The sequence below is a fragment of the Capra hircus genome, chromosome 8, assembly GCF_001704415.2.
Source record: "Capra hircus breed San Clemente chromosome 8, ASM170441v1, whole genome shotgun sequence".
Taxonomy (NCBI): Eukaryota; Metazoa; Chordata; class Mammalia; order Artiodactyla; family Bovidae; genus Capra; species Capra hircus.
Window position 1 is genome coordinate 60,734,598 of NC_030815.1, and position 25,985 is coordinate 60,760,582.

Sequence of the window (25,985 nt, forward strand, 5' to 3'; positions counted from 1 at the left end):
TGTTTACATAAATGCTTCCCAGGAAGATCTTATCTGAACAAAAATTTTCTTGACACAAACTAAAACTTAACAATTGTTGGAAAATCACTAATGGCAGGTAAATGAAAAAGTCCCTTTGAGGGTGAGGCCCAGAGCTCCATGCACAGTAAGGCCTGGGCCCTACAACCCCTCAGCTCCATGATCCAAACAGGGGTGGGCACTGGTGAACAAGTCCAGCTGGGTCTAAACTCGCCATGCAAGTGTGCACGTGCGTGCGTGCGTGCGCGTGTGTGTGTGTGTGTGTGTGTGTGTGTGATTTCTTTGTATTTATTGAGCCTGCCAGACAGGACCAGCTAGGGGAACACACACAAGAATCAGAATTCCCAGAATTTGCCACTGGCTTCTCTCTGCGCTACCAACAAATGATTGCACCTCCGTGAGCCTCACTTTCCAAATCTGGAGAATGGGGATGTTACCCTTTGCCCTGTCCGCTAGGATTCCTAGGTTTTGAGAATGGAGGAAGGAGAGATGGCGGCAACGAGAATGAAAAGGAGGAAAAGTCTAGCTTTCTGGTGAAAAAATGGAAACATTCAAACATGCAACCCAAAGTGGCACCAGCTTGAGTTTTAAAATCCCGTGGGTCGGTGCGTGCCGCCCCTGCCAACCCAGCACTCTTCATGTAGTCTCAGCAGGTCCCCTAATTTCTGCCACTCAGGTTTCTTGTCTACAAAATGGATATAACACCCATTTCACAGAGCTGTTGGAGGTCTCAACCAGGTCATCGGAGAGTCTGGACTCAGGACCAGCATGTGGTCAAAGGCCTCCTCCCTCCCTCCTGCCCAGGCCCTAGGTTTCCCCAGGCTTCCCCTCCCATCACAAGCTCCTTCTGCTCCAGCCATCCCCACCAAAATGAACCTCACTGGGCAGGAGGACTCAGAGAATTAAAACACGCAATCAAACAGCTTCTTGATGGGAAATGCTTTAGAAATTTTCGGCTCCATTTACTTCTCAATCTAATTTTGTCCTCGGATGCACATTATGCGCAAGATGGGATCTCATGTGGTTTGCCTGCGCTCCGCACACCAGCAGGAGGCAGCCCACGTCTCAACTGCTGCACACGTCTTTCCACCGTCGTGAGTGGCATAATGAGGGCACCCCTGGGCAAGAAGGCCCATCCTGGGCATCCTGGCACCCACAGCCCAGCCTCTCCCACCAGTGCCCCTGCATGGGCATTGGGGGAGACATCACCAAGTCACAGCCCCTTCACATCCACAGCCAGCTCAGGCCCCAGTGTGGACTCTAGTCACCACCCACCCTTCAACTGTCTCCCTGCCTGGCTCCACCTCCTCCAGCATCCCAGCCCCTCTGCAGACAGACCCTGCACCCCCCATTCCCACCACCTCGGGATCAAGTCCAGACTCCTCGCTGCCCTCCATTCCTGCTAAAGTAGTGGCGCCCCAGCCCCCACTCCAACTCCAGCCCCAAATAGCTTGCTTCCCCCCAGTTTGCCTCCAAACCTCAGCAGATGTTGCTGCTACGCCTTGGCAGCCCTGGGCAAACTCCACCAACTTTACCTCCTGTGGAAAACCTCCTCAGATCCTTGCCCTGCCCACCCGTTAGTCCTCTCAGAACCCCTGTGCCTGCTCCGCGTTATAGCTCTCGTCAGGCTGCCCAGGATGGCTGTCCGTAGGAGATACAAGACTGGACCCTTCCAGGGCAGGAACATTGTCCTATTCATTCATGTCTTTGAACAAAGGTGGCACAGTGCTTAGTGGGAGCCAAAGAAAAGCTTACTAGTCCATTCATTCATTCATTTATCCAGAAAACCTTTCTGGGGAATTCCCTGGTAGCACAGTGGATAAGAATTCACCTGCTACTGGAGAGGATATGGGTATGATCCCTGGTCCCGGAAGAAACCTCATGCTACAGAGCAATGAAGTCCAAGCACCTAGAGCTTGTACTCTGCAACAAGACATGCCACTGCATAAAGCAATGAAGACTCAAAGTAGCCAAAACTAAATAAACAAAATATTTTAAAAAAGAAAACCTTTCCAAGCCTTTCTTCTAGGCCCAGCCCTGTGTCAGCTTCTGGGGATTTTGTGCCCTTAAGAAAAGGAGGCTTTGAGACCAATGGGTGATAATTTTCCATCATTCTCACTGGAGAAAAGCCATCAGCAAAGCTCAGAGCTACCTAAGTTCTAAGAAAGAGAAGTGCCTGCTGCTACCTCCCACGACTCCCTAGGGCTGGGGCTGGACCACTGGGTCCTCACGTTTTCCTTCCCTGATACTCTTCAGTCCAGTTACTCAGCAAAACTCATCAAATCCTGAAGAAACAGCCCAGCCCCACCCCCAGTCTCCAGGTCTCACTGCTGCCTCTCACTAGGGCGTTTCTGGACTCCATACAGTCATTTCCCCCTCTCTTTAGGGGGTTTCTGGCCTATGTGCAGATGTCCCTGGGTCTGAATTTAATGATGCCTCAAATCCTATGGAAGCGGTTGACTACAGTCAATAAATCACCCAAAGAACGAGACCCTTCTAACTCCAAAGCCATGGCGCTCTCAGCCCTGCTAGCTTGGATCTCTTCTCTCAGCTCCTAATTCTTCAAACATCTTTGTCCACCCGACACCATGAGCACCCTTCTTTTGTTTTGACAGTTTTCCACCTTAAGAGTTCAGTGTCCTCATGGCAGAAGTTAGAAGCTTGATCTCCCAGCCTCCCTTGCAGCTCAAGCACAGATGCCGTCTTGGCTCCATCAAGCAGATACGCGTGTGAGTCGTTAATTCAGAGGCAAGTGACACAAAGAAATAGGTGCCTGTGGGGATAAAGGTCCTGTGGTGATGTCTGGTGTCCAGGGACAGCAGCAGGAGCTGAGGGTTTTGTGTCCACAGGCCAGGGGGTGGCGTTTCCACAGAACCAGTTATGTGGCATTTCAAGTGTGGTTCAGATGTGATTCCCGGCTGTGAAGCCTCCAAGCCTGGTTCTGTGGGCCTCCTGAGAATCCTAACATCTTTTCTACTTAAGCAGCCAGAGAGAATTCTGTTGTTCCCACCTCAGAGTTATGGTTGTTCCAGGCTCCGAGATGGAGAACATTCGTGGTCTGCTCTGTCCTCCACCAATCACCTTTTCCTAGACTTATCTGTGACTTCTTCTCCCCAGCCATCCTTGCTCTCCAGTTTCTTCCTAGAGCTCTGCTTCTCTCAAGACTTGGTGTCCATGCATCTTCACCAGGTAGATCCATCTCCACCGTGCCCATTCCAAATTGGTATTCCCAGCCCTGATGCCTCCTCCATCACCTTCTGGATGTTCCCACTTGAGCATTCCTGGGGGACCACAAGATATCTAAACCAGCTCTTCTTCCTGTCGTCTTCATCTGACTCCATTGCCCCAAATTCCTAATGCTGAGGCTCAGTTCCTTCATCCAGGGAGTTGCCCTCTGCATCTGCCTGCTGTGGCACAACCTTGGCCAAGTTGCTTCACCTTGCTGAGCCTCAGTTTCCTCTTCTGAAAAATGGGGTTCAAGTCTGTCACAACCCCGCCCCCAAAGGATGGAAGGAAAATTGGAAAATAACAGCTGCAAAATCAGTCAGTGAATTGTAAAATGTAGTCCATAAGCAAAAAGATATTAGCATACTTTTAGGATTTGGTTTCATTGAACAATTTCTTGCTCACCTTAGAGTGACACATGCCTGCCATTTCCCCTTCCTTTAGAGTGGGGAGGCCTCCCACTTTCTTCCCTGGACCAGATTACCCTTGGGATTTTTAAACTCACCATCCAGCTGTTCCCATCCCCCCACCCTCAAAACACAATTGTGACAGTCAAGCAAAGAAAGGAGAGAGAGGGGAAAAAAATCCATAAAGGCTCGGCAAAGCAGCGGTCGGTGGAATTCTCCAGCTCCTGACCACCAGTTAGTGACGTCAGGATTTATAACTGTATTAAATGGTGTGACAGGGAGCCTTGATATATCAGTTCCCCCTTCTTCCCAAATCACAGACAATAAAAGCTTTGGCAGTGAAAGTCATTCATCATCATAAAGACCTGAGACATCCCAGTCATCAATTTCACTCACATCCTTAATACACTGGAGGGAACGCAGGAGTTGAGCACCTCCAAAAGGGGGAGGAAAAAACACGAAGGAAGATTGAACAGGAATAATTACAAAGGTCAAAGAAGGGATTCCTCTGGGGGCGGGAGGCATGGGCAGGGCTGGTCCCTGCCGGAGGCGTGCTCAGCCCACAGAGGAGCTGGGCAGCCGCTGGGTGAGCTCCAGGCAGCCCAGAGGCCCAGCCCTTAGATCAGACCCTGGGAGCCCTGCAGTAAGAGACAGCTGACACAGGCTGCAGGACGAGAGGAGGAAGGACAAGGAGCCCGACTTTGGGCTCCGAGGCTCCAGGCTGAGATCTATGGGAGTATTTGACTCCATCACCCTCATTATACAAGTGAGGTTTAGAGATAATAAAACCACAGTTATCTTTTGTAATCTACACCTATATTGGCACAGATGGCTATTCCTGGTAGCTGGGGTCTTGTTTTGGGCAACATCTTTGGAATAACTATCCAGGACTGACACTACTGATTGTGAAAGATACTGTAACACTTCTGGGCCAGGTGGGAAAGAGACACTGCTCAGAGGCCCTCAGGGCACCCTCTGCCACCCTGCCCTTCCCCTGGACCCTCCAAACACCTCAAATCCAGCATAAGTTTCCAGAGAAGAAGGACTGATAATACCTGCTGTTGTCTCCCCATCCATTTGACAGCCCTTCCCTGAGCACCTACTATGTGCTGAGGCTGCTGAGGTCTGTCTGGGTACAGGCTGCCTACAAGGTGCCAGTTGTTGGAGGTGAGTCAGCCCAATGCCTTTTATCCAGATAGCATCCAGGATGGAGACCAGCCATGTCAGTCACAACCCCAGTGCTTGGCCCTGATTGATGCATCAGCCTTGCGGCCTGTTTTCTAAACTAGGTGCTGAATCGGATCTCCTTTGGTCAGATGGCCTGCCTGCCCCTGACACAGCAGCTTGGTGAGGAGCATCGTGGCCCAGTGGTCAGTGTGACCTCTGGAATCTGACAGTTTGTGTTTGAAATCTGGCTCCACTACTTAGGAGATATGTGACCTTGAGTAAACTCCTATGCTTTTCTATGGCTCAGTTTTTGCATCAGTAAAATAGGTATAATAAAACTTTCTTATGGAGTTGTTTTATAGACAAGTCAAGTTAAGGTATGTAAAGTGCTTAGAATAATGCCCATTGCCTAGTGAGTGGGAAGCAAGTACTAATGGTCATTCCTGCTAGCGACTCTTGACTCAGTGGATCTTATCCAGAATTGAGATCAGCTCTGGAGGAGGAGCTCTTACCTTAGTCTGCACTCCAGATGCCAGCCCCTCAAACAGGGCTACAGACCACCCTATCCTTGAGGTGGGCACTTGACAGAATGAGCCAATGGGTCTGGAAAGGCAAACAGTTCTCCGGATGGGCAAGTTCAGATGGGCAGCAGGTGCCCCTAAGGATTCATGCCAAAACCAGCCTTACTAAACATTTATAGAAAACGTAAGGGTGGGAGTAAAGTTCCATAGCCTCTCAGGTAATGAGAATAAAAGCTAATAGAGAGGAATTAAGAGATTTTTTTTTTCTGGGCTGTGAACACTGGCAGATAAAAAGGGCTGCAGACCAGCTGAAGCTAATACATTTGGAGAGAAATAATAATTGTAATAATATCTTGCATTCAAATGCCCCTTTTGCTCCTCAAAGATGTGTGTGTGTGTGAGTCAATAACATTGATAGTAATATAGGTGGATAGGGTTTGGGGTGATTGTATGAGTGCTCAGTTGCTTCAGTCCTGTCCGACTCTTTGCAACCCCATGGTGTAACACACCAGGCTTCTCCTCTTACTGGGATTTTCCCAGTAAGATACTGGAGTGAGTTGCCATGCCCTCCTTCAGGGGATCTTCCCAACCCAGGGTTCGAACCAGAGTCTCCTGCGTCTCCTGCTTCGCACGCAGATTCTTTACCACTGAGCCACCAGGGAAGCCCTTGGGGTGATTAGTAACAACTAATCATATTAGACAGCTCATTTGTTCATCCATCCATCTATCCATCCATCCACTCATTCATTCAATAAACACTCCCAGAGTACCTATAATGTTCCATGCTCCATGCTAGACAGAAGACAATCCAGACCCTCACAGTGTAAGGATAAAGTCAGGCTGGATACAAAGAATCATAAGTCAAAGCACCATGGGATAACAGGTGTAATGATCCAGGGCCCACAGAGGGGATTATCACTCTGCCTGTGGGGCAATTGGGGAGGGCTTTCTGAAGGAGGTGGTGCTTGAGCATGGCTCCCTGGGGACATTCCCTGAAGTCACATAGACAGAGATTGGTAGGCCTGCTGGTTCCTCAGTCCCTCAACAGGTGTCAGGAGAGCCATTAATCGGCAAAGCTCTGCACAAGCTCACACGCAACCCCTGCTGGGACACAGGGCCTGAGCACCCAGCACAGTCAGGTTAAAAGAAGAGGTATAGCTCCTTACAGTTCACATGTGCTTCACTGAAGTCCTGCAAGGAGAGGAGAAGCCGGGACTATAATTCCCATTGGGCGGATGTGAAAACTGAGGCTCAGAGAGAGAAAGCGTGTCCCAAAGTCACCAAGGAGTTATTTATGGAAGAGATGGTATGAAGATTTGTGATCTTGATTCAAGGCAGCCCATTGTTCTTCCTTTCACAGCAGACTACTGCCACCTCTGGGCAAATGACAGAAGCATCCTAAGCAGAGGAACAAGTGGAAGCAAAGGCTTAGAGTCAGGACTGAGAAGTTGAGTAGGAAGGTGATAAAAAGAAAGGTCTGGATTAAGGGTTCCATTGGACATGGATGAGGCAGATAGATAGCAGAGGACCAGTCAGATAGAGAAATGAGGATAGGAGAGGTGATACTTTCTGTTCTGGAAGGCAAAGTCTGGAACAGAGGGAAGAACCAAGGGAGGTGGGTTCTGGAAATGTCTCATCTGGGGAGAACCTGAGTCCTCCGTGTCTCCATCTTCTCCATGAGGGAGTTGTGCTAACGATCTCTAAGGACTCACCAGCATCACTATTGCAGTCTCTTGACCCTAGGGCCCTGGGGAAGGCATGATTGTCACAATACTGGGGCAGATGGTGGAGATACAGTGAGGACCAGCCAGTACTCACAGAGGTGGTGAGGAGAAGTCAGGCAGAAACCTCAAAAGAGGTGCTGACCCCCCTCCCAGGTGATGGTTCTCCCAGGGTACCAGGGGATGTGGAGTCCTCAAGGAGACCTTGATAGTGGGCACTGGGGAGGTGTGGCAGGCAGAATCATGGCCCCCCCAGTGCCTGTGCTACGTCACCTTACAGAGAAAATGGGACTTTGCAAGTGGGTAATTAAATCAAGGGTTTTGAGATGTGGAGATGATCCTGGATTATTCAGATGAGCTCAATATAATCACCAAGTCCCTATACGGGAAGGCGGGGGGTCAGAGTCACAGAGAGATGTGACAACAGAAACAGAGGTAAAGAAGACAAGATGATACCCTGCTTGCTTTGAAGACGGAGGAATGGGCGATGAGCCAGACAACATGGGCAGGCTGGGGAAGCTGGAAAAGACAGGGAAATGGATTCTCCCTAGAGCCTCCAGAGGGATGGAGCCCTGCTGACACCTTGAGTGTAAAGAAAATAAATTTGTGTTGTTTTAAGCTACGATGTTTGTGATAATTTGTTACAGCAGCAACTGGAAACTAATGCAAGAGGTCAGTGGAATATCAGTAGAGGGAGCCATCAGGGCTGCTCCATGCTGGACACATCCCACCTCTGGCAAGCTCCTCATCCCTGGCAATGGAGGACCCCTAAACCAAGATCTCTGAACTGAGCTGCTTTCATGAGCTCCAGATGTTTAAAAAAACAACACTTATTTAGCAGTTATGTTCCAGGCAGAGTTTTAAGTGCTTCTGAAATATTAACTCACTTAATCCATGTAACAAGTTTCTATTCCCATTTCGTAGATGAGCAAACTGAGGCATGCTCAGTTGCAACTGAGGTCACCAACTCGTAAGTAGGAGAAGAGCTGATATCCGAAGATAGGTAGTCTAGCTCCTGTACAAGAGATTCTGAGTTTGATTAGCTTCCATAGACCCCCAGGGCCGCCAGTCTAACTGTGCTATGGGGGAATGTGAGAGAGCTCTGGTTGGATATCTCTGATGACAAGGAGCTTATTACCAAACAGAGGCAGTACAGTACAGGGGTTAGAGAAAGTGGGCTCTGCTACTTATTGCAGTGTGAACTCAGGCAATTTCTTTTAACTGTTAGTAGGGACAAAAGTAGTACCTAGTTTCATAGATGAACCAAAGCACATAACAAATGCTCAATAAACATTAGCTATCACTGTGATTATCTCCGGAGGGAGCCTATTCCAGTTTCAGAGAGCTCTGTTAAAAAATTCTTCTTTGCACTCAACTAAAACTTGCCTCCCTGTGGCTTCCCCGATGAGCTTTGAGCAGCCACACCTCTTCCCAACCCAGCCCTGGGCACATGGGAGGAAGCAGCCACGCCCCCAGTCTGCTGTCTTTTTAAGCTGACAGCCATGGGCCATCTGTGGATACCTAAGTTCCCTGCCCACTTCCTTTCCTGTACCCCATCTTTCTCTGTCTGCAGCCCAGGTATCAAATACTGAGAGGGATCCAGTCCTGAGTCCTAAGGGAGGAATTCTCTAGCCCATACTGCTAGAGTTCATGATGGTCCATCTAGAACATTAGAAAGGATGGAAGTTCTGGACCTAATGACATGTTCAGTTCAGTTCAGTACAGTCGCTCAGTCATGTCCGACACTTTGCGACCCCATGAATCGCAGTATGCCAGGCCTCCCTGTCCATCACCAACTCCCAGAGTTCACTCAGACTCACAACCATCGAGTCAGTGATGCCATCCAGCCATCTCATTCTCTGTCGTCCCCTTCTCCTCCTGTCCCCAATCCCTCCCAGCATCAGAGTCTTTTCCAATGAGTCAACTCTTCTCATGAGGTGGCCAAAGTACTGGAGTTTCAGCTTCAGCATCATTCCCTCCAAAGAAATCCCAGGGCTGATCTCCTTCAGAATGGACTGGTTGGATCTCCTTGCAGTCCAAGGGACTCTCAAGAGTCTTCTCCAACACCACAGTTCAAACGCATCAATTCTTCGGCGCTCAGCCTTCTTCACAGTCCAACTCTCACATCCATACATGACTACTGGAAAAACCATAGCCTCGACTAGACGGACCTTAGTCGGCAAAGTAATGTCTCTGCTTTTGAATATGCTATCTAGGTTGGTCCTTTTCTTCCAAGGAGTAAGCGTCTTTTAATTTCATGGCTGCAGTCACCATCTGCAGTGATTTTGGAGCCCCCAAAAATAAAGTCTGACACTGCTTGATGAAAGTGAGAGTGTAGAGTGAAAACGCTGGCTTAAAGCTCAACATTCAGAAAACGAAGATCATGGCATCTGGTCCCATCACTTCATGGGAAATAGATGGGGAAACAGTGGAAACTGACATGTTAGGTGTCCATAAAACGGGAAATTAAAATTTTTAAAAACTGACCAACAGTATGAAGAGTAAAAACCCATTTGGAGAAAACGATTTATCTATGTATAACCCGATACAGTTTTCTATGCAAAGAAAAAGTTCTGGAAGGACATCTACCAAACCATCAACTCTACTGAGAGCAGAACAATCTAAGAACTTGGTGAGCTGATACAGTAACATGTCGCTACATACATTTATTTATTTTACAATGAGCAAGTACTCCTTCCTGTTTTAAAAGGGATTAGGAAAACTGAGGGTGTTGCAAGAGATTAGACCAAGCTTCAGAGCAGAGAAACCAAGAGTTTGTGGTTCCTCCAGAGCAGCTTCCACAAGGACTCCTCCACAAAATATTCCCAAACCCCACAGTCAAAGGAAGCAATAGTTCCCTCCCCCACACCTTCAGACGTGCTGGTTCCTCCCTGGTATTTCTCTTTCCTGTTTGTTTTGTTCTGCCTTGTACATGTATCCACATTTACCTCCCTCATCAGATAATGAGTATGCTGAGAGCAGAGACACTGGAGCTGCAAGTTCGCTAAGGAACCTGAAGGAGCTGGGGTTTGACGGAGAGGTGAGTGAGTGAATGAGAGAACGGATGAATGATAAATGGTAACCGCTCCACTAATTGCCAGGAGCTACAGTTTGGTGTGTTTTCTCCTGCAGATAATGGTCTGGCGGTGGAGATCTCTGACCAGGAGGACAAGCTAATGAAATCGCTATTTTAAGAAGATGGATCACAGCAGGGTCGGCTGAAAGGCTGGAGGCCCAGAGACTTTCTTGAAGGCTATTTGGAAAGGTCGGCTTCCAAGCTGCCTGCAAGTGCAAAAATCTATGAGTGTATTACCAGGAAGGCCATCCAGCTTTGTTTATTTTTATCCTACAAAATACAAGGTCAGAAACAACTGGAGTACTTTCCACTGAAATTATTTTTTTAATTGACACTGCTCTTTACACAAATATTAATTCATTTATTCAACAAACAGTTCTTAGGAACACTGTGCTAACCTGAAAGCAAATCATATTTACCTTTGATGTGCATTTTAACTACAGAGATGCTTGAATTTCATTTGGACTTTATTAATAAAATGATCAGACCTCTCTGGCTTCTCTGAACCTCTGACTATCCTTCCAAACACCGAGATTCCAAAATTCTAGGTTTCTCTAGAATCTGTAATAGTGAATCTATTTAATAAACACTGTAGTCTCCAGTTGGATTCATCCTGAAGCTTTCTGGAATGTAAATTGCCTTGTTTTCCTGGGGAAACTCCAATTTGGGTGCCGAGTTTTCTCTCTGGATTGTCATTCCCTGAAGCAGGTTCACAACATTTAGTTTGGACAGAGTGTGACATCGCTGCAGTGGGCTGAAATGCGGAGCTGTCACGTTCTGGAGAACCTTCCCCCACTAATGGATGGCTTATACACTGAGCTGTTATTTGGGGAAAGCCATTTCAGGCAGGCAGAACAGCGTGAGCAAAGGCCTGGAGTTAGCAACAGGCAAGGCCGGCTGGACAGCCTGAGGTCAGCCCTTTCTGGCCTACCAAAGGGGTTTTCTGCTGAGCAGGAATAGGTGTCAGAGGAGACAGGAAAGAGGGGCTGGGGCAGGTCTAAAATTCACTGGAGCCAGCAGGCAAGGAGAGCGAGTGAAGTTGACCAGGTAGAGATTGGGACGAACAAGGAAGTGCGGGTCAGGTAGGGGAAAGCCCCTTCTAAACTCTACCCACCTGTGGCCATGGGAATGTGGACTCTGGTGGACAGGCTTTCAGTTTTTTTTTTAAAAAAAGGAAGTTAGACATTTTAGCCTTTATGTTAAATATCCTAGTTTAAAGGCACTTTTAAATTTAATTTTTTGACGAAGATAGATTAATATATGCGTGCTAAGTCACTTCAGTTGTGTCTGACTTTTTGTGACCCTATGGACTGTAGTCTGCCAGGTTCCTCTATCCAGAGTTCAAAAAATTAAAAACGTAGATGATATTCAGCCAAAGGTCCACTTCCTACACCCACTTCACAGACTACACCCAAACAGCGTTATTGAGTATCCTTCCAGAATTTCTGTATGCTGTGTACACAAATGCAAATACGAATTCCCATGGCCCCTCCCTTCTATACACAAAAGGCAGCATTCCGTAAGCACTACTCATGCTTTTTTTCATAATGTATCTCCAAGGCCTTCTCAACTGGGACATAAAGTGCTTCCTCCTTCCCTGCTGCCGCACAGTACTCCGAACCCATGAGCTCTTCTTTACTGAACAGTCCCCTACTCATGGACACTGGGGCTGTTCGCCTCTGATTTGTAAAATGTGAGCTCTGATGTTTTTAAGTTTAAAAAACACTGTTGGAGCTGGACCACGAGAACACAGAATGCTGGTGTCTGGGTCTGAGTTCACAGAGCAAACACCAGCCTGTACTTTGCCGGCACCTTGACTCTGGCTTGCCGATGGGGAAGGAAATGACTTCAATGGAGAACAGCCTCAGAGAAGTCCTGTTGAAGATCCTTTGCCTTTGAGGTAGTGAAATCCCTGTCACTAGAGGTAACCAAGTACTGATAAAGAATAGATCCCAGGACTGGGTGATGGGTCAGGGTACCCAACCTCAAAGTTTCCAGAGTCCCTGAGGCCTGATTATGAGTTGGGCCCAACTGGCAGCAGAGAAAGAACGGAGATATGGCCCCACCCTCTCAGCACCTAATTCACTCACTTATTGAAAGGCATTTCCCAGGGCTGTATCTTCTATCCAGATGACCTTTCCACAAATCTTCGCAAGGCTTCTCCTGGCTGGGGTCTCAGATCAAACAGCACCTTTTTAGAGGCTCTACGTCATCTCCCACCCCTCTTGTCACTGCCCTGACCCCAGTCTCCCTCTCCTCCTGTCTTCTTTCTTCCTGTGCTATGAACTCAGACCCAGACACCAGCACTTCTTTCACTGCCAGTATGAAATTGCCTTGTATATCCTTTTTTTCTGTGTTTGCTGTGAATTGCCTGGCTCTCACCAGCAGGTAAGCTCAGCGAGAGGAGGGACTATCCACCAAGGCCTCGATGGTACTACCAGCCAAGCCCCGAGAGATAGCCCGATATACAGTAAGTATCAATATTATGCTGCCCTTCCAAGGCAGACAACTTTGAGGAAAGCTTAATGGCTGAACACCTGGTTACGGAGTATCATGCTGTATTATAGTTTTTATTGTCACTTTTCCAGCATCTTTTGGCAGCCTAGATACATGAGGCATTCTTTGTATTTTTGCTTTTATTTTTAATTATGATTTCACTTTGAGTGAAGAAATATTTAGTTGGGTCTGACTGGACCACATAAAGGCTCATAAAACACAGGTCAAAGGAGGTGTTCCCCACAGAGAGGTCATTCAGAGCGACGTGGCACCTCGCCAGACTTTTTGATACAAGAGCCCAAGAACGTACTAATAGCTGCCATTCATTAAGTATTTACTTAGCCAAGCATCAGGCTAAGACTGCATGGACCATGCTCACAGGCTTCCTGCAGGGAGGACTATCTTGGGCCCCATTTTACAGATAGGGACCTTGGACATGGAGGCTAGTAACATGCCCCAGGTCACATAGCTAGAATACAGTGAAGCTGGATTTCAAGAGCAGGCAGTCTGGCTTTGCTGCTGACATTCTCAATTAAATGCTAAAAGATATGTCTTCTGGAAATTTAAACTGCGATTTTTTTGTGTGTGTTTTAGTCCATTGAACCACATGTTGGCAGCAGGCTGTGGAAGCCATGGCCTTGGATGAACCCCAGTTCCAGCTCTAACTCACTGGATGTGGCCTTGACCAGGTCACCTCTGCCCTGTGGACCTGGGTCTCTCCAGCCGCGAAGTGAGCAGTTGCCCTGCAGGACCCTCCCACCTGCACATCTGTGGTCAGGATGTTTGTTCTGAAGGAGACTAGAAAAAGCCAGTACTGGGTCGCAGACCCTCCAGATCCCCTTTCCTGCCCACACACACTCAGATGGCCCCTTAGTGGCTCTCAAATCTTTTCCATTCACTCCCCTTATATCCTCACAATGGCCTTTGTGGCAGGTGGGCCAGGAATTGTCATCCCCGTTTCATAGATAGGAAAACTGAGGATTAAAGAGGACAATATATTTGCTGAAGGATAGAACAGTTAGGTTTGAACCCTGGGTGGCAAAGACCCCTGGAGGAGGAAATGAAAACCACTCCAGTATTCTTGCCTGGGAAATCCCATAGACAGAGGAGCCTGGTGGGCTACAGTCTATGGAACTGCAAAAGAATCGGACACAGTTCAGTGACTGAACAATAACAGGAAAGTCAGGTAGTAAAGTCCAGGCTTAAACCCAGGCTGACGCCCGGGTCTCGGTGCTCTTTCCTTCAGCCCTGTTTACATGAGAAAGGCGGAAGATGGACTTATAATCCTTTCTTTCAAGTACCAAGTTTGGTATACTGGGGGTCTACACACTGAGCCTGGGGGATACCAGCAAATCAGAGCTGGTGGTTTGGTGCTTTGGAGCATCTGTCTGTCTTTGTGGGTGCTCATCCACTGATCCCTGTATGGTCTCTGCTACTCAGAGGGGATGCGTCAAGGGAAGCCCCAGACCCTAGGACCTGGGTCATTCACCAGGCAGGTGTTTCTCAAAGTTGTTTAACCAGAAGACACCTCTCTCAGTCTCCTCCTGCCATTCCAGCTGCAGACACAAAGCGATGCTCCTCGGGGGAAGGTGACAGCAAGGACATAGGCTGGCCCCATTCCTTTGTTCTCTCAGGCAAAGTGAAGAAACCCTGCCAGGTCCTTTGCTGGCGTCCACCCACTGTCCTCCCTGGCAGGTAGGGACAGTGGCTGTTCCGTCATCGGGCCTGTGACCCCAGGACACACCTGTAGATAACTAGCCCCAGTCAGGACCCAAACTGCTGACCATGCAGGAATGGGCAGGTCATGTCACTGCTTTGCAAATGGTGAGCCGTTTCTGAACCATGGCCCCAGCTGGTGGAGCAGTTTAACTTAATATTTTATATGGCATAAAATGATGGAGAGACATGGACTCCTTCTCTAATGAGATGGTCCCTGGGTGGCCATCTAGCTGAGCTGAGGACCCACTGCACTCTGGGCCTTGTGAGGAGGGGAGAAGGGGAGGGTGAGGCTGGAAGACTCAGGTCTTCCCCAAGGAGCTCAGAACTGCCAACACATCCATGAGGGCAGGTGGTATTAAATTAACACCACGTGGTGACATGGAGACCCACCCTAACAGCTTTCAGGGGCATTCCTTCCAGGTGTTCTAACAGCTCTCGGTGGGGTCGTCAACTTCCCCCTAGAGGGTGTTTTGAAAATTTGTGGGGGCTTTTATACGCTTGACAGGCATTACTGATTTGGTGTGGAACAGTCCCACACAACGAAGAATCTGCCTTTCATGCTGCACTATTGTCCTGTCCTGCCCAACATACATGGAGGTGAGAAATCTGCTTATAATTATTTAAATCTAGAATGGAACTTCATTTACATATAAATGTGGACTTGCAGTTTCCATGGTCTTAATATACACTGGATTTTCTAGGAATGCAACTACCGTGTAAATCGAGTAAAGCTCGTACTTTGTTTTACTTGGAACTTTGCCAAGAGTTTCTCACCTATTTGTAAATTCCTGCTCACAGTATGTCAGACACAGTAAGTCTGTGTTCAGGTTTGTTACTGAGTTCATGGTGATTCTGTGCACCGGGCAAGTCCTGGGCTACTCCTTTATGTCTTGCAGTTTAGACATGCAAGAGTATTTACTTATCAAAGTACATAGCAATTAATTAAAAGCAATTTCAGTTGTTTCTCCTTTATCTAATTAGTTCAGTTCAGTCGCTCAGTTGTGTCCAACTCTTTGCGACTCCATGGACTGCAGCACGCCAGGCTTCCCTGTCCATCACCAACTGCTGGTGCTTGCTCGAACTCATGTCCATCAAGTTGGTGATGCCATCCAATCATCTCATCCTCTATCGTCCCCTCCTCCTGCCTTCAATCTTTCCCAGCATCAGGGTCTTTTCCAATGAGTCAGCTCTTCGCATCCGGTGGCCAAAGTATTGGAGCTTCACCTTCAGCATCAGTCCTTCCAATGAACACCCAGGACTGATCTCCTTTAGGATGGATTGGTTGGATCTCCTTGCAGTCCAAGGGACTCTCAAGAGTCTTCTCCAACACCACAGTTCAAAAGCATCAATTCTTTGGCACTCAGACTTCTTATGGTCCAACTCTCACATCCTTTATCTAATAGTTGAGCATTATTTTTATTCTATTTGAAATTACTTGTGAAGATAGGCTATATTTTTATGAACTTAATTTCAGGAGAGTAAAGGAGCACTATGAATATTTGCTACCCTCAGGGGACACCGGGTGGGACTGAGCAGAGAACCCCGGTTTCAGCACAGCACTCCAGTGCCCCATTAAGCAGGGGAAGGGGCCGAGCAGAGTCTCCTCCAATCATCATACATGTGCATCTGCTCTGCACACGTGTGTCCACGCCTCTGTGTGTGTCCTTATATTTTTTCACTAATGGGATCATACTAAACACATTATTCTGCAAAATTATTTATTTACTTAAACGTATATCTTGAACACATTCATGTCAGCGCAGATAGCTCTACTTAATTCTTTTTAATGGTTGCAGAGTAGTTTATTGTGTGAAGGAGCCATAATTTATTAAACCACCTCCTAGTGATAAACACTGAGTTTTTTCCATTTGTTTTTCATGATAAATAACTCTGTCATTATTATATAGATTTAGGCATCAGTGTGCATCTGTGTGAATATATCTGTGAAATAAAGTTCTTAAAGTGAATATAAAAGTTCTGTGTTAGATGGTAGGTATGTCCACTTAAAATTTTGAAAGTTGTTGACAAACTTCTTTCCAAAAAACACTGCACTGGTTTATATGCTTATAACTGTATATGAAAATATCTATTTCAGAAACCTTTCCAGTTGGGCCTCAAGAAACATTTCAGTCTTTGATAAGCTGATAGGTTTTATTAGAGTCTCGTGTTTATTTTAATTTGTAGCTTTAAAATTATGAATACAGTGCATATCTTCTTATATGCCATGGGACATCTGCATTTTTCCTGTTCATTTCCTTTACCAATTTTTTTCTATTGATTTTTTTCTCTTTTGTTTCTAAAAACCTCTTTATATATATTAAGGAAATTAGCTTTTTGTCACCTGTGTTCCACTTAAAAATTTTTTATTCTTTGTCTTTTGAATGTTTTTACATACATATTAAACATTTATATTTTATATAAATATAAATATATTTATAAATATATAAATATATTTTATTTATATTTTAAGCAGTAATTGATATGATTTTTGTTTGTCTTTTGTATTTGGAACAAACTTTAAAAGGCCTTTCCCACTCTAAGGTTATTAAAATATTTCCTTTTTTTTTTTTTCTAGCTTTACTATGGCCTCATTCTTTCAATTTAAAGTTTTGATCAACTTGAAATTTATTTTGACATAGAGAGTGAGGTATGGATCCAACAGGCCAATCGTCCCAACACCGTTAACTGAATGATTTATATTTCCTCTACCGATTTGAAATGCTGAATCTATAAACACCCAACAAGTTAGACATGGCTGAGCACACGGTGCTCAGATGACCTGAACTCTGTTTGCTGCTCCATTTGTCTATTTGCTTCATTTTCAGTTAGTAGTTTTAATTGTTGTAACTCTATCATGAAATTTTAAAATATGCTGTTTTATTCACTTTTTTTATTTCAGAATTTTTCCAGCTACCCTTGAGTGTTTTTGTCTAGTAATTGGTGTCATTTTGGCAAGTCTTAAGTTCTGTTGGCATTTTGATTGAAAATGCTTTGAATTAATAGAATAGGGGAACTGACATCTTCATGGTGTTGTCTTCCTATCTAAGAACAAGCTGTAGCTCTCCATTTGTTTATTTATTTTATATTTATTTATTTAGGCTGTACTGGGTCTTAGTTGCAGCATGCAGGACCTTCTACCTTTGTTGTGGCAAGTGGGATCTAGTTCCCTGACCAGGGATTGAACCCAAGCTCCCTGTATTGGGAGCAAAGAGGCTTAGCCACTGAACCACCAGGGAAGTCCCTCCATTTACTCTTTTATACCCTTTAGTGGAGTTTTAATGTTAAGTTTATTCCTCAGCATTCTCTCTTTTTCTTTTTTTTATTTTGGTGCTGTTGTTAATGTTTTCCCCTATTTTATTTTTCTAGCTAGCTATTGTTTACTTACAAGAAAGCTAACGGTTATAAATTATAATGGCATAATATAATATATATAATATATAATAGCTAATGGTATAATTTATAATATTATACTATTGTATATGTGTTACATATTTATAATTAGAATAATTTTAATAGTTCAACATTATGTGTAATTCTGACTTATGTATGGAGATATTTATATTTGTATTCATTTTCTGCTCTATGATGTGACTTTAAAATAGACAGATCAAAACACAAACAAATCTTTGGTCAAGGGTTTAACCTAAAGACTCAGCTCACATCCAGACTGGCCTTCTGCAGACCCTGAACAGCTAAAGCACCCAGCTAGCTTTAAGCACTGAATGTGGGAGACCTGGGTTCGATCCCTGGGTCGGGAAGATCCCCTGGAGAAGGAAATAGCAACCCACTCCAGTATTCTTGCCTGGAGAATCCCATGGACAGAGGAGCTTGGTGGGCTACAGTCCACGGGTTGCAAAGAGTCGGACATGACTGAGCGACTTCACTTTCACTTTCACTTTCTGCAGCGAGGGTTTTCAACTCAAATTCCTTTCCAGATCAGGCTTGTAAGATAATGAGAAAGCAGGTGGGTGGAGGCCCTGTCTTGAGGGGCTGCTGCCACTTATCCTCCACCTTCCACGACCATGTAGGAATACCACCCAGTATGGCCAGATCTTCTGATTTTTCAAAAGAGCCAGAGATGCAGATTAAAAAAATTTTAATGTTGACTCAAATTTATAAAAAGTCCTACGTGGGCCCAACTAACCATATCTGTTTTCAGACATGGTTCTAATCTGTGGGTTAGGTTAACCCTTTGGGCAACTGACTACCAGTTTGCCACATCAATAGATAAGAGTCTCAGAAATACAACCACAGTCTCAACGTTTACTGGATTACCTTCCATCTAAATAGGCTTGGGCAGATTGTAGAATATGTCTTCCTGTGATCTGCCTAAACCCATGAACCCCAAACCCAATAACAAACCCTCCATCTGCAGAGCAGGCCCCGCAGGGATCTCACGTGATCCTCACAAGGGCCCTGAGAGACCAGGACCAAAGTCACAGCAAGGAAGTGAGGGCTCTAGGATTAGCCCCAGGTTATCTGTGTGGTAGAATGGCCGACTGTACCCGCCGGGTCTTCAATTTTATCTCTGCTGCTCACTAGCTGTGATTTCTGGCAAGCTACGTATTGCCCCAGCCTTTTAAGAAATGGATCTGATATAATAGTACCCACCTCCCGGGGCTCCTCCAAGGGTAAAACGAGTTCACCTTACAGAGGGTCTGGAACTCCATAACTACTAGACAAAGTGACTTACTATTATTATTAACTAGTCCAGGCTTCTCTCTACTTTATCACCCCTACCTATCCAACTATTTGTACTTCTTTGAAAAGAATAAGGACCCAGGAGACTGTGAAGGCCAGCTCTACCTCTCTCCCTTCGCCTTTATACTTCCTCTCCCTGAGACTTGGTTTCTGCATCTGTAAAATGGGGATGCTGTCAGAGATCTTCTCACAGACCCTCATGACCCAAGGGGGAGGAGTCATGGGACACCTGTGATGTTAGTAAAAGAATGAACCTCAGTTCATTCTGACTGAGGTTCTCCATAGATCCTTGCTCCGTTACTGACACTCCATCCCTTGTAGGCTCAGTTGCCCTCCAGGCTCTGGCCCCATTTCAGGCAGACAGCGGACCAAGTCACTCTTGCTTCTTAACTGATCTCCACATGGTACCCGGATCTGCAAAAAGAGCCCTGGCTACTCTCACCTTAGCCCCACGAGCTCCAGTCTCAGAGCTGGGCCTGCCCTGCCTAGGAGCCTCCATGAAGCTAGTAGAGAGCCTGCCTCATCCAGTAATTTCCCAAAGTTCTAACCCAGATCCAGCCCTGATGCAACCACAGCGCACTCACATTTCTAAGAACCCCTTGTTTCTGTCACTGCTTCCTGTGTCTCGTGTATCAGTCTACAGAGACATCCCACTACCTTAGGCTCTCATCCAAGTGCCCCCAGCCTCCCACTGTCTGTTCAATACCCAGGACTGCCTCTTGCCTGTCCAATCAGACATCTTCCCAGAGTTGGTGGCTGAGTCTGTCCATCCGTGTTAGCCTGGTGCTGCTGGAGTAGGGTCTGGACTGGTCTTCCTGTCCCACCCCTCTGGTCCAGCCCCTTACCTAGCGGCGAGCCTGATGTGACCAGCCACCTCACAAGGAGTAATAATCATGCCGTATTTGGAGCTTGTGTGTGCTAGACCAGAGTCTAAGCAGCTCATGTGTTTGCAGCATTTAATTCTCACAGCAACACCATGGGGTAGGTGCTAGCACCATTTTACTGATGAAAAAACCATCTATTAGGCCAGAATTCTTATTTAACTTCCTCAAGAATATGCAGCTACCACAAGTTCAAGTCCAGCAGCATGCCTCCAGTGCCCACACGCTTCATCTTCACACTGACAGCTCAAGCAACTGGTCTTTGAGAAAGGTAGTCTAAACCTCCTGTCCTTCTTGACTCCACCTGGAAACCTGAAACTCCTGGCAGCAATCTACCAGGAATCCCACTCACCCTATGGGCTACAGCCCACCAGGACTGCCTTTCTCCCGGCCAGCTAAGTCCCAGCCATCTGAACACTTCAGTCCAGGTCCCAGGGGCCCCGAAATCACCCAGCCCCTTGATGCAAGGCTTCCCTGCTCCGTCCAGCCCCCAGCCCACTGCCCATTTGCTCCTGCTCTCCTCTGGCTCTATCAGAGCATCTACAGCCATGTCTCAGGCCCCCAACCTGTTCCAGAACCTCATAACCTCATTAAAAGAAAGACGGCCCCTGTCAAGCCCCAAAGCACCAAGAAGCCATTTTTGTCATCACATACGTTCCCTCTCTCCCTGCCACTCGCCCTTTGCCCCACCACACCCCAGGTGCCCTCACCTGTCACAATGGGGTAGGACTGCGGCCCAGGCACACTGCTCCCGATGTCAGCAGGGGTGGGACTGGTCAGGTTGGCCTTCATGTCATCCAGCCCTCCTGCCAGCGAGGCCATGGTGGAATAATCGGCGGTCTGAAAGAGGAAACAAGACAGATGTCTCAGCATGGAGGTTCCAAAGCATTCCAGCCAAATACCGCTGCCACGTTTTGGGCTCAGCCAGCTAGCCCATAACAGCATCAAGGCTCCTGGGGGGCTCACGGATCCCCAGTATTGAGAGGACACATTCAGCTTGACAGAACAAGACAGGTATCCAGAATCAGGACATCCCTCCAAGTGAGGAGGTGGACAAGATTCACTGCAGCTTCACGAGAATTCAAACCTTGCTTCTTCATGGCCTGCAGGTTCCCTTCCCTCAGCCCCAGCCAGCCAGGGACAACCAACCTCCTCTATGCAAGGAGGAAGGCATCTATAACCAAAGCGAGGCAGAAACATGAATCTTGTAGCCAAGACACTGGAAAGGAAAGTTTCTCATTTCTGTGCTCTTAAACCACAAGTGTACAATCACAAAAACAAGGGCTAAAGGGAATTTGGGTCATCACCTAGTTGAAACCCTCATTTCACAGAGGAGGAAACTGAGACCCAAGGGGACGAGGGCTTTGCCCAGGGTCAACAGGAGATGGTTCACCATAAACTCTCCCCCCAAAACCATCATATCAAAGCAAATGTTTTTGAATTCTGGAAGCATGTAAACACCAATATGCTGAAAACTGATTTACCAAGTCCACTGCAATCATGTACACTTGGCCCATGAGTCTTACTCTTTTCTTTAAGCCATTGCATGAAACCAGAGCTCGTGAAGTGTCATGTCCTTGGCACCACTGCCAGAATGGTCACTGGAAAGGTTGTGAAGCTGCCGACATGGGTCTTCCCACTCCAGGAAGAACTACAGCAAGAGTGACAGGTCTCTTCCTCCCATTCCCCACCTCAATCCCAGGCCTATCTTCAGGTAAAGAAATTATTCACAGATACCCAAGCCAAAGAATTTGGCTGTGCCAACCTCTGGTGCAGGGAGTCTCCTCCATCACCCTGGCATTGCCAATGGATGATGCCTTTCTGTCTGTCCTTAGCAGACAAGGACAAGGAAACAAGCAGTCTAGTGAAAGGAGTTTACAGGCTCCCTGGGTAAGGGTGATAAGGACTGAGTCACTGGGAGGGAAACCAGAGAAGTCACTGGGCAAGTGGCAGGCAGAGGGGACGAAGACTCAGGCACATCCCTAGTGCTTTTCTCTGCAAATGAATTAGAAAGTAATTCCAGGGCAGCTCAAATGGTGAGCACGGTGGGTGGCAGCCATGTGTCCAGGAGGTACTGCAGGTCCAGGCACCCTGAGATGGATTCTTGTCCAGAGCTCCCAGGACTTTGCATCTGTCTCCAGCAGAGGCTGATTCTGCAACGTGCAGAGAACAGCATAGGCCTGGAGCCAGCCCCGGGGCTTCTACAGGAGAAGGACAAGATGGCGACCGGCCTCCCTGACATCAGGAATCACTATAAAGCTGCAATAATTAAGACAGTATGGGACTGGCACAGGCATGGATAAATCAACCAATGAAACAGAATCAAGTCCAGAAACTGATCTGTGCATGTATGGAACCTTGATATATGAGAGAGGTGATGTACAAATCAGCAGGAAAGGATGAGACTCTAATAAACAGCGCAGGGGAACCAGTTATCCATTCAGAAACAAGGAGGGAAAAAAGAAATTGGATCTTTACTTTACACCAGACACAAAAATCAATTCTGGGTGGATTAGAGACCTAAATGTGAAAGGCAAAAGCATCTAACATGGTCCAGACTTGGGAACAAGTCTGCCCTTCATAGAAAAGAAAATGTATGCCCCTGGGATGCTCACACAGAGTTTCTGGTCACTGTGAGGACAGTAGTGATTCCTGGCCAACCCGCTGCCTTGCTTCAGTGCTTCTTCCTCCGGGAAGTCCTTTCTGACTACCACTCCCCAGGAAGCAGGAGTCCAGAGCAGCACAAGGACAATAAGAACCATAATATTCACAACTATGTCAAAGCTCACACTTGTCAATCACTTACTCTATGCCAGGGGCGTTTATCTGTGTTATCCCATTTAATCCTCACACTTACCCCCATGTAGTAGGGTCTACATTATTCCTATTGTACAGATGAAGAAACTGAGACTTCTAACGTAGGAGGAAAGTGTTTTCCTAATGTCGTACAGCTTCTAGGTGCCAGAGCCAGGATGCAAACCTGGGTCCATCTGACTCCAAAATCTGGACAATTACCCTAACGATTTTCATACTGTGTCCTAACCCTTCAACAGGTAGGAAACCACTGTGCTAGTACTAACCTTTAAAATGGAAAACAGAGTCGACTAGAACAGAAGAGTCTCTCACATAGAACAAGTAAATCCTGTTTCATCATTCTTTGTTTCGATGTAAGTGGATATGTGTGTACTAGGTAGAGATGACAATATATTTCTGGCTGTAGGTCTCACCCAGCGGTCTTCATTCCAGGCAGCAGGAAGCTATTGAGTAAAGGTCACTGTCTAGACTTTATCCAGCACAGAATGGGACTTGTTCGTGCATTAGCCTCCTAATTTGCTTAAAAAATTAAGATGTAAAGCTCATTGGAAGCTCTCCTTCAGTGCATTGCCACGTGCAAAACCAGGTCAAATTGTCTCTGTGAGGGTCTCTGGGGTTTCTGAGATCCTGGGATGGGGACAGTGCCTATCATCTCCCTAGGTTCCTGTGTCCTAGTAGAGGTCTGAGCATAGTGCATGCTTAGTGTTTATTGAGCTTTTTTGTGTGTGCAAGATGGCATGTGAGGACCAAACATGCTCTCTGACCTTTATCCACACATCTCAAGGGAAAAGACACGTGGTCCTGAAGCTCCATCCAACAGGGACAAAGGCACAGAGCCATTCATTGACACGGCACAGGAAGTGGTAGGGAAATGTTTCTTGGGCAAGCTGCTATTTATCCTGGACTTGAGCAATTCCTGACCCCCAAGCTGAGTAGAGCTGAAAGAAAGCTCAGAGGTGAGATGGGAGTGATCCAAAAACAAGGCACGTGTCAACAGCTGCAGGAGGAAGAGGTCCAGATGAAAAAGTAGACAAGCTGGGATTCGACTCTGAAGAGCCTGCACACTGAACACTTGGGTGAACAAACAAATGAGTGACCCTTATCCTCAGGAGAACCAGGCAGCATCTTGGCTACGAGTGGCACCCCTGTGCCCCTCCCTACCCCACTACCAGGTCTGCCCGCTTCCTAGACCCTGGGCTGGGCAGCTGTGTCCACAAGAGAAAGCCTCTATTTCCCAAGGAAGCATAGCCAACCGGGTTTAAGAAAATAATCAGAGGATGGCCAACCCTGCCTCTTAACATATTTAATATCGAGATGGAAGAGGCTTTTTATTTGATTCTGTTTTAGTCAGTAAATTCAGTATCAAGGTTTGTTCAGCCACTTCAGCATTTGGGTTTGAATCATCTCTTCCAGACACAAAATCTTCAACTTGTGTAAGACATGCAGTGGGAGATCCAAAAATCCAGTTGCTCAAGCACCAGAGGTTGCCAGAAGGTGCAATGAACTTCCCTAAAAGAGCTGGGGCTGAGAAGACAGCTGGGTTCATAAGCCAGCTGTCACTGCCCTTTACCACGTGTGCCTCCCACCACCTCCTGCTCACAGGGCTTGAGCCCAATCTCTCTCCTTTGGTGGGGTTCTATAGCTCCTGCTCTGCTCCTGCATGAGCCAGGGGATGCTGTCATTTCATTTGCTTTGTAATTATTCCCCCATTTCTCACCATTCTCTGTCCCACTGAGCTGCCTGTGATTTTTTGAGGCAACTGCCTTCTCCCTCATCTCCTGGGGTCCCTGGACCCTCGTTCCACTGTCTATTCCTCAGCCACTCCAGGAACTGTCCTACCTCTGCCTGGAAAGTGTACCTCACTCAGCCACTTAAACTCACAAGACCCAGTTCAAATGTCGTCTCCTTGGTGCAGCCGTTCCCGGACCCCACATTCCTACAAAGAAATCATGATTCCCTTGTCTGTGTTCCCACAGTTGATGTCATTTTGCACAGATCTCTATTATCATACTTCCCAACATGTATACTGGCTGTTTGTCTATCTCCCTCCAGGTTGCCTTGAGAGCACAGAGCAGGAAGTAGCCTGGGAGTCCCCTAAGTGTTTGTTGAATGAATGAATGCATGATCCAGGAGCATGATATTCACCACGAAATCCAAACGTTAACTGGGGAGGGTGTGAACAAGAGTTGGAAATAATATGCTAACCTGCCACCTCTACCCCTCAACAAGTCAGGTGACCAGAAGACAATGTCCTTGTCTACCATGAGGTGTAGTCCATGAGGAAGTGATTTCATTGTTCTGGGACAGAATATCAGGCATTCAGCACTGATTAGAGGCAATAAAAGAAAAGAGCCATACAAAGAACTTAAAAAAAATTCCTCTAGAGACACTCCCATTAGAACATTCAAATTCCATGTCAATGTCTTCTACAATTCATTACCCACCCACCCCCCCAAAAAAAAATTTACTACAAGGACATTGGAAAACCTACATATCCTTCTTTGCCTTGGTTGCCAGGAAGCTTAGACAAATTCAGAGCTTAGTCACCACAAGTGTATCATTGCTGGCACCTTGTAGAATGATCTTAGTCTTTCCTCTGCATAATCTCTGAACTTTTTCAGCCTTAGCTAATGTAGATATAGGTCATTGTTTATTTTGCAGGATACTTCAAGTCCTTTTTGAAAGTGGAGGCTGGGAGAGGTAGAAAGAATGACAGGAAAAGAAAGATGGGAGGGATGATCAGGAGAAAGACAAGGAAAGAGGGAACCCATGATTGGTGCCTCTTTTCCTGGTAACAGTGGCATCTATTTCCATATCTCATAGTTGTTTGGAAAGCCAAGGGCTGAACAGTGGGGCTGTGTTGGTGCACCCATGCCCTTGGGAACACAACCCCTCACCCTCCCTCCATTGGCTGTCAAGCCACCAACATCTGCAGGCAACAGTTGTATTCCACATTCCTACTTTTACAAGTTTTTGGAGTTCTTTTTGTGGATTTTGTGCTTCTGCTCCCTTCCCATTAGGGCTCCTTGGTTCTGTTCTTGACTATGACCCAGGAAAGAAAATAAACTGAGGTCAGCAAGCCACAGGTCCATACAGCCAAAGTTATGGTTTTTCCAATAGTCATGTATGGATGTGAGAGTTGGACCATAAAGAAGGCTGAGAGCCAAAGAATTGATACTTTTGAACTGTGGTGCCAGGAGACTCTTGAGAGTCCCTTGGACTGCAAGAAAATCAAACCA

The 25,985-nt window shown here is 46.6% G+C and overlaps 1 protein-coding gene across 3 annotated transcripts in view; it reads right to left on the minus strand.

Moving 5' to 3' along the window:
• Positions 1-25,985, minus strand: part of PAX5 (paired box 5) — a 179,047-nt gene that overhangs the window by 50,015 nt on the left and 103,047 nt on the right. For all 3 annotated transcript variants that reach the window (XM_018052180.1, XM_018052183.1, XM_018052181.1), the window contains one exon: positions 20,643-20,772. In XM_018052180.1, coding sequence (XP_017907669.1) covers positions 20,643-20,772 — 130 coding nt within the window. The remainder of the gene's footprint in view (positions 1-20,642; positions 20,773-25,985) is intronic.